Below are 9,475 nucleotides of genomic sequence, written 5' to 3'. Positions count from 1 at the left end.
GCCCCGGTCAACAGTAAGTGCTATTATAGTGAAGTGGAAACGTCAAGGAGCAACAACAGCTCAGCCGCAAAGTGGTAGGCCACACAAGCACACAGAACGAGACTGGCAAGTGCGGAAGTGCGTAAAAATCGTCTGTCCTCGGTTGCAACACTCACTACCAAGTTCCAAACTGCCTCTGGAAGCAACGTCAGCAATTGTTCGTCGGGAGCTTCATGAAATGGGTTTCTATGGCCGAACAGCCGCATGTCGGCTGGAGTGGTGTAAAGCTCGCTGCCACTGAACTCTGGAGCAGTGGAAACGTGTTCTCTGTAGTGATGAATCACGCTTATCTGGCAGTCCGACGGATGAATGTGGGTTTGGCGGATGCCAGGAGAACGCTACCTGCCCCAATGCATAGTGCTAACTGTAAAGTTTGGTGGATGAGGAATAATGGTCTGGGGCTGTTTTTCATGGTTCAGGCAAGGCCCCTTAGTTCAAGGGAAGGGAAATATTAACACCACAGCATACAATGACATTCTAGACGATTCTGTGATTCCAACTTTGTGGCAACAGTTTGGCGAAAGCCCTTTCCTGTTTCAGCATGGCAATGCCCCTGTGAACAAAGTGAGGTCCATACAGAAATGGTTTGTCGAGATTGGTGTGGAAGAACTTGACTGGCCTGCACTTTAACCCCATCGAACACCTTTGGGATGAATTGGAACGCCGACTGTGAGCCAGGCTTTATCGCCCAACATCAGTGCCGGACCTCACTAATGCTCTTGTGGCTAAATGAATGCAAGTCCCCGCATCAATGTTCCAACATCTAGTGGAAAGCCTTCCCAGAAGAGTGGAAGTTGTTGTAGCAGCAAAGGGGGGACCAACTCCATATTAATGCCCCTGATTTTGGAATGAGATGTTCGACGAGCAGGTGTCCACATACTTTTAGTCATTTTGTTGCATATTTTAACATACAGTATGATCACTATCTGGTAATGGCAACTTCATAATTTCATAATGGTAATAAATGTCTAGAGAATAAATTATGATTAAAATAGTGTGTGATAAAAAAACATTTAAAAAAATGAATTATTTTATTTTATAATTTCTTCCGTGAACATCTCTGACTTTTCGGGATGGGAATGGAAGTGTACCACAGAATAAAAATACACACACTATAGGCCATTATATTCAACTTTGTGCATTTTTATTTTGTTGCATCTTCTGGCATACATTCTTTTTCAAATAACTCAAAAGGTTTAATCCCACACCAATTCATCTTTAAACAATATTCCATTTAAAATAAAAACAATGAGTGAAATGGTTCAAAACAGTTTATTTACATTTTTTCCAGACAAACACATCGATTTCTGCACCACAGTAGAGCATGGAAACCTTTCACAAACAAGTTTTATTATTATAATTATTTGAAAATACAAATATAAAATTATACTTTCCACATCTGAGATGTGAGAGACCCCCATCCACTTTATTATATTTTACAACAGGGCTTGAGCAAGCCATACAAGAAGACCTGAAAGATGCTTTCAGACGTCAGTCCTATCAGTCAGCTCTCACGGTAAAAAGTCTGTTAACATTAAAACATGGGCAAGTGTTAGGAATGGGCAAGGCAATCAGAGGTCGAACCCAAGAGGGAGCATGAGAGAAGAAAAGACTCAGCTAAGGTCAGGTCAAATGTACAGTAAGACAAATGTCCACAGAGATGCACAGGACTTTTAATGACTGTACCGCTTCCCTAAACCCCCTGTACCCACCCACCCACCCACACACACACACACACACACACACACACACACACACACACACACACACACACACACACACACACACACACACACACACACACACACACACACACACACACACACACACACACACACACACACACACACACACACATACATACATACTCTGCTCTACCAGTGGCCCATGCCATGCTACTCACTAACCGACAATTCCCCGTTTGAAATAATTGTATATTATGCTTTACCCTAAAGTATCAGTCACAGCTTCTAAAGCCCACGTTTTACAGTCCAACCATGTTGCATCATGGGAAAACATGATAATAATGTTAAGTGTGACACAAACATAATACAAACAGTGTTGCCTACGTAAACATTTCAGTCAGCAGGGAGTTAATTTAATCTGAAATTAGGGTTCAGCCTCAACAAATAGACATACACAATAATATATCCTTAACTAACATTATATGCCTGTAATTACAGTAGGTACGTGTGCGTTGTGTGTCTGTTACTTCAGTGATGGGATGTTTGTTTGGCCATTGCCTAGCACTTGCCTCAAGATTCAAGTTTAAATGGTTGCGGTAGTACGCTCCCAATATATCATCCAACACCTTCCAGGTCTTTTTTATATCTATATATTTTTAGTTTAGTTTTTTTTTTTTACCAACAATTATCCAATGATTAAGTAGTCTAGCAAGATGTGCAACATTCATCAGCTGTAAACTGCTGTCCATGTGAAGGGAAAGTATAGCAACTACAGAGCCATGCTACCTTAAAGTCCAAGCTGTGAAATCTATTTGAAATCTTTTATTAACTAATAGAGATGGTATCAACTATTTTGAATGGACAGCCAGCCAACTTTTACTCTAATCAAATGGCAAATCAGGTATAGTGATATTGTTAGAGGGATATTTAAAACAGAGATAGTTTCTTGCAATGTACCACTGAGCTTTACACTTGCTCTCGGTGGGTACATTCTGCTGCAATAATGTCACGTTTACCAACAGGTTTCGAAATTTTGGCTCAGTCTTCATGAGAACAATGCATACATCCTATCCTACCTCAACTCTCTGTGGTTCTATGAATTGCTTAAATGAAATATGTCCTATAGGTATCATTTCAATAAGCCCTTCATATAACAACTCATCAATATCTTTTGCACTGTCTTGTTTTCCTTTAGCAGGAGGGTCTTAAAGATTAAGTTATTGCACAGTGCAAATGTCTATACTAACAAGCAGGCTACCATTTGAATGAGAAGACTTAAATGAAGACTAAGCACGTGAGAGCAGGAGTATGAATGAATCTACAATGTAAATGATACCCGGGCTTTGATTAAAGTAAAAATATGCTTCCAATGGTTCATGAGTACAAAAATAATTCACTACATTCTCAAACGTTGATAATTAACTCAAACTAAAGTATGAATTAATATGACTTAATAATGAATTAAGTAGACACCGAAAATAAAATAAACTGTATCCAAAAATAGTAGTGCCAGGGGCCACTGGGATATAAGAGGTTAAGAGTACAAACATCAAAATGAGTTTAGATTAATTATATCTATAATAGTTATTGTTATTATGACCTTTATTATCATTAATCTGTTATGTAATAAAATCCATTATGCTCAATCATAATTATAGCTTGTGTCCCTCTTGTGAAATAATAACAAATAAAACGGTTTTGCATATCTAGTATTAGCTTTTAAGGTAGTATGGCACACCCATTTTTTTGAAACATTCAAGGGTGGGGATCCAATCAATGCCTTGTTTACGATTCGGTCTTACAGCAATTTTTGATTTAAATGTCTTCAATGATTGCTTTGGTTAGTTGAAACCATGTGAGATCAGTACAACTGAAAATAAATAGACAAATGATGTTGAAACTAATGTCAGCTTTTCTTTTTAAAAATATGGTAATTAAGAAGAGAAAGTTCTATCCTTACTGGTCTTACATCTTCTAATAGCTACATCTACATCTTAACTACATAACACCTACCACTAATACTAGAAGAGGGAGACAGAGAAAGAGTGAGACATTGGGAGAGTGAGAGACGGAGAGGAGGAAAGAGAGATCAACAAATAAGTGTATAAACCACTACACTGGCATCAAAGACGGCACTCTTACAAGGTCATTTGAAGTTTACTTTTTTCACATATTACTGAAATACATTGATGATCAACATAAGATTACTGTATAAGGTGACAGGGGATGGAGAAAAACCGGATGGATGTACAGTACATTCTAATATTGTTAGTATAATAATTATTATTAATATAATCATTAACAACCACAAAAATATTGATACAAATCCTTCTGATTAAAAATGTAAATCATTCAAGGGAACATACTTTTTTCTCTTTTTTGAATTGGTAATATACATGTTTTTTATTTTTTTATTATTTTTTTTATTTATTATTACTTAAACAAGTCCCCATTTTATTTTAAAAGAATCCAGCATTCTGCTTCACCTGGTTGTTGAGTGAAATGAGACAAACAAAATCTGCACAGCATATACATTAATCCAATCCTTTCTTCAAATATAATTTGAAACTTTTATAGAGGAACCATTTCTCCATCTCAGCAAACCAGTCCCTACAGGAAATGACTGTGGTGACTACGGTGACTTGGCTAGGTCGAAATGCTCCAATCTATGGATTATGTATGGATTCTTTCGTATTTTTAGGAAAATAAATGCCCTTTGGGCAGAAAAAACGTTTTCCAATTGCAACAGCCAAGATGTCTAATCTCTAATGGGGATAAAAAGTTATTCTTAAAAAAACAATCCTTCATGTATTATCTTATCAAGACCATTTTAAATATCCAACACTTGAAATGTGCAAATAGAATATGGTCACTTTCCTTCCTTGTCACGGTGCCACAACTTGTTCTCATAATCCATTCATAATTTCAATCTGTTTAAGCCTCAAATAAATTACTTTGTAATCTCATCTAAGACAAAACTCACAGGGCTGAGGTAATCATAGATATTTGCCTTCCTAATCAGTTCAAGAAAACATTCCAATAAATTGACTTAAAATGTATCTGACTTGAAATATTGCCTGTCATATTGAAAGTAGGTGCTCTGTTCAAAATGGATAAATAGCATTAATAAGAAAAACAAAACAATTAAGATAATCATAACAACAAAATGTAACATCAACACATGCAGATTGGTATGAATTGTCTCTGGATATACATCTGGTATTTTCAAACTAATACAAAGTAAAAGTGTGCTTTGGATTTGTAATAAGTCCTTTTTTTGATATAGTATTGACTTCAAAAATCTCAGTGACAGATACAGTAAGTAGCCTTTCACTTGCAAGTGTCTAGAAGAAGTTGACCTGGTGTCCTCTTTGAGAGACATTGTGTAGCAATGTCCAGTGTTAACCTTCTGTCATATTTTATAAGCTGTGCACTTTTGAGCTCACCATGTAGAAGACACAACAGTATGCTGGTATGACATTAGCACAGTAAGAAAGACAACAGTATTTACAGAGCAAGCCAACAGTGTTCTTGTAGGATCGAGTCCTCAGTGGGGTTATCATGGAATTTTGTGCTACAAATGGATTATGATACGATTTAAGAGCATTAAATGTCCTCGTCTTTGACAGTTGCGCTCTTACACAGTACAGCCTTTTATGATGAACCATCACAAAAATATGGTTCTCTCTGAAACGATTATATGCAGTGACTTGAATAATATTTACAGCTATATATTTTTTTCTTAAAATCTGAATTCACTAAGTATTAAAAGGAAAGGTTATTTTTTCCTGACAACAAAAAAATTGTAAAAAAGGACTGTGAAAATATTGTAGTCCTCTTATTGCCCAAAATAGGTAATTAACAACATTAAAATAAACAAAAAAAGCTAGAAGATTTATTAGTTACACTCTATTTTTTTAAATTTAATTAACACCAACACCATAATCAGTTCATGTCAGTTTTCTTGTACAGTGCATTCAGAAAGTATTCAGACCCATTGACTTTTTACAAATGCTGCTACGTAACAGCCTTATTCTAAAATTGATTAAATACCCCATAATGACCAAGCAAAAACAGGTTTTTAGACATTTTTGCAAATGTATAAAAAATAAAATACCTTATTTACAATAGTATTCAGACCCTTTGCTATGAGACTCAAGTGCATCTTGTTTCCATTGATCATCCTTGAGATGCTTCTACAACTTGATTGGAGTCCACCTGTGGTGAATTCAATTGATTGGACATGATTTGGAAAGGCACACTTGTCTATATACAATGGGGCAAAAAATAATTTAGTCAGTCACCAATTGTGCAAGTTCTCCCACTTAAAAAGATGAGAGAGGCCTGTAATTTTCATGATAGGTACACTTCAACTATGACAGACAAAATTTGATTTTTTTTTCTCCAGAAAATAACATTGTAGGATTTTTAATGAATTTATTTGCAAATTATGGTGGAAAATAAGTATTTGGTCACCTAAAAACTTCTGGCTCTCACAGACCTGTAACTTCTTCTTTAAGAGGCTCCTCTGTCCTCCACTCGTTACCTGTATTAATGGCACCTGTTGAACTTGTTATCAGTATAAAAGACACCTGTCCACAACCTCAAACAGTCACACTCCAAACCCACTATGGCCAAGACCAAAGAGCTGTCAAAGGACACCAGAAACAAAATTGTAGACCTGCACCAGGCTGGGAAGACTGAATCTGCAATAGGTAAGCAGCTTGGTTTGAAGAAATCAACTGTGGGAGCAATTATTAGGAAATGGAAGACATACAAGACCACTGATGATCTCCCTCGATCTGGGGCTCCATGCAAGATCTCACACCGTGGGGTCAAAATGATCACAAGAACGGTGAGCAAAAATCCCAGAACCACAGTGAATGTGAATGACCTGCAGAGAGTTGGGACCAAAGTAACAAAGCTTACCATCAGTAACACACTACGCCGCCAGGGACTCAAATCCTGCAGTGCCAGACGTGTCCCCCTGCTTAAGTCAGTACATGTCCAGGCCCGTCTGAAGTTTGCTAGAGAGCATTTGGATGATCCAGAAGAAGATTGGGAGAATGTCATATGGTCAGATGAAACCAAAATATAACTTTTTGGTAAAAACTCAACTCGTCGTGTTTGGAGGACAAAGAATGCTGAGTTGCATCCAAAGAACACCATACCTACTGTGAAGCATGGGGGTGGAAACATCATGCTTTGGGGCTGTTTTTCTGCAAAGGGACCAGGACGACTGATCCGTGTAAAGGAAAGAATGAATGGGGCCATGTATCGTGAGATTTTGAGTGAAAACCTCCTTCCATCAGCAAGGGCATTGAAGATGAAACGTGGCTGGGTCTTTCAGCATGACAATGATCCCAAACACACCGCCCGGGCAATGAAGGAGTGGCTTCGTAAGAAGCATTTATTTCAAGGTCCTGGAGTGGCCTAGCCAGTCTCTAGATCTCAACCTGAAAGTCCGTGTTGCCCAGCAACAGCCCCAAAACATCAATGCTCTAGAGGAGATCTGCATGGAGGAATGGGCCAAAATACCAGCAACAGTGTGTGAAAACCTTGTGAAGACTTACAGAAAACATTTGACCTCTGTCATTGCCAACAAAGGGTATATAACAAAGTATATACTTTTTAAGTGGGAGAACTTGCACAATTGGTGTCTGACTAAATACTTTTTTGCCCCACTGTAAGGTCCCACAGTTGACAGTGCATGTCAGAGCAAAAACCAAGTCATGAGGTTGAAGGAATTGTCCACAGAGCACCGAGACAGGATTGTGTCGAGGCACAGATCTGGGAAAGGGTACCAAAAAATGTCTGCAGAATTGAAGGTCCCCAAGGGCAGTGGCCTCCATCATTCTTAAATGGAAAAAGTTTGGAACCACCAAGACCCTTCCTAGAGCTGGCCGCCTGGCCAAACTGAGCAATCTGGGGAGAAGGGCCTTGGTCAGGGAGGTGAAGAGGAACCTGATGGTCGCACTGACAGACTAGTCAGAATTGAGGGAAAGATTAATGGAGCAAAGTACAGAGAGATCATGAAAACCTGCTCCAGAACACTCAGGACCTCAGACTGGGGCGAAGGTTCACCTTCCAACCAGACAACGACCCTAAGCACAGAGCCAAGACAACGCAGTAGTGGCTTCGGGACAAGTCTCTGAATGACCTTGAGTCACCCAGCTAGAGCCTGGACTTGAACCTGATCGAACATTTCTGGAGAGACCTGAAAATAGCTGTTCAGCAACACTCCCCATCCAACCTGACAGAGCTTGAGAGGATCTGCAGAGAAGAATGGGAGAAACTCCCATTTCGTAGCGTCATTGGGAGAAACTCCCAAGTTTGTAGCGTCATACCCAAGAAGACTCGAGGTTGTAATCGCTACCAAAGATGTTTCACCAAAGTACTGAGTAAAGGTTCTGAATACTTATGTAAATGTTATAGATGTTTTTTATTTGTAATACATTTGCAAAAATGTCTAAAAACCTGTTTTTGCTTTGTCATTATGGGGTAATGTGTTTAGATTGATGAGGGGAAAAAACAATGTAATACATTTTAGAATAAGGCTGTAACGTAACAAAATGTGAAGTGCTGAATACTTTCTGAATGCACTGTATGTGCAAACTGACACCTGAAATGTTTTCCATTACCAAGGGTGAAAACAAACAACCATAGCAACATAGCAATCATTTTTTTTTAAATAAATGGTTTACATAAATAGTTACTCATTTAAGATAGTATCCAATATTTGTGTATTTTTGATCCTAAGTAAAAAATATAATGAATCTTCCTTATTAATTTGAAGACTACGTTGAAAAGAAAGAAAATAAACTAAATTGATTTAAAATAAGGAACATTCAAAGGTAAAAACAACTAAAATCCTACACAAAGTTACTGGGTTACAGTTGGATATTATGGATGTGAACACCAGGTTAGGATTATAGTACAGCAGATTGTAGTTTCTTTTTCTGAGATGATTTTGACATTTTCTTCAGTTCTTCTTCACGTGGTGCCACCTCCACTCTCCTCCTGTGGGTTGATGCTGTAGTGCTTGGCGTCGGATGGCATCACCTGTTCACATAGCCAGTTAAAAACTCCGCCCGGTCTTCCCCGGGCCTCCTGAAATACTCTGCTGGAATGGGAAACGGAGACATTCAAAGCCAGTAGTTAAAACCAAAAGCTCCCCCTTCTCTGTAACACTGATACAGTATGTCATGTCTGACAGCTTTTCCCCTCAACTGCCAATATTTTCTTCTGTGCCATTGTATCTCTTCATTTTACATTTCTCTTGATTCTAAAACATTTGATTGATGGTAGAACCAATTTGACAGAGGTTCGAATTGGTTGAAGCAGCAGATGGTCCAAACTGAATCATCTCAAACCCAGCCTCTGCTGTGGAGAGAGCAGAACGAGTGCTACATCCCATGGGAGCTTTTTCACTTCCAGAAAGATGGATGGCACTAGCCTGGAATCCAAACTCAATTATTCTGCTTCACTTCAAGAAAGGATTCCAGGCTAGGATGGTCACGGCAGCGAGACACCAGCCCAGACACAACATACGGTACCAGCAGTATCCCTGCTACCACACGACACAGAGCTTTATGGAAGAGGGGCAGCAGGCATGGACAGGACATCACTCCTAGCATGCACAGAGACAAGCAGTACCGGCCAGCTACCAGTTAGATGAGGGGTTTGTTTTTTTAAAAGCAGGTTTACAGAAAACTGCACTTCACTCTGTTGCTTTCTCTGATGGCTTCCAC

The 9,475-nt window shown here is 38.7% G+C and overlaps 1 protein-coding gene across 7 annotated transcripts in view; it reads right to left on the bottom strand.

Annotated features, from left to right (window-relative positions):
- Positions 1-1,878: 1,878 nt before the first annotated feature.
- LOC139382360 (RNA-binding protein Musashi homolog 2-like) overlaps positions 1,879-9,475 on the bottom strand; it is a 330,112-nt gene continuing 322,515 nt past the window's right edge. For 4 of the 7 annotated variants that reach the window (XM_071126342.1, XM_071126346.1, XM_071126344.1 and 1 more), the window contains one exon: positions 7,222-8,847. In XM_071126342.1, the coding sequence (XP_070982443.1) occupies positions 8,803-8,847 (45 nt within the window). In that variant the 3' untranslated portion in view covers positions 7,222-8,802. Of the gene's footprint in view, positions 8,848-9,475 lie in introns of all 7 variants that reach the window. The other 3 variants (XM_071126343.1, XM_071126347.1, XM_071126345.1) reach the window with 2 other exon arrangements.

The sequence above is a fragment of the Oncorhynchus clarkii genome, chromosome 24 (genome assembly GCF_045791955.1).
Source record: "Oncorhynchus clarkii lewisi isolate Uvic-CL-2024 chromosome 24, UVic_Ocla_1.0, whole genome shotgun sequence".
Lineage (NCBI taxonomy): Eukaryota > Metazoa > Chordata > Actinopteri > Salmoniformes > Salmonidae > Oncorhynchus > Oncorhynchus clarkii.
Note: the sequence above shows the minus strand (reverse complement) of the source record. Positions and strands in the feature narration are given on the sequence as shown.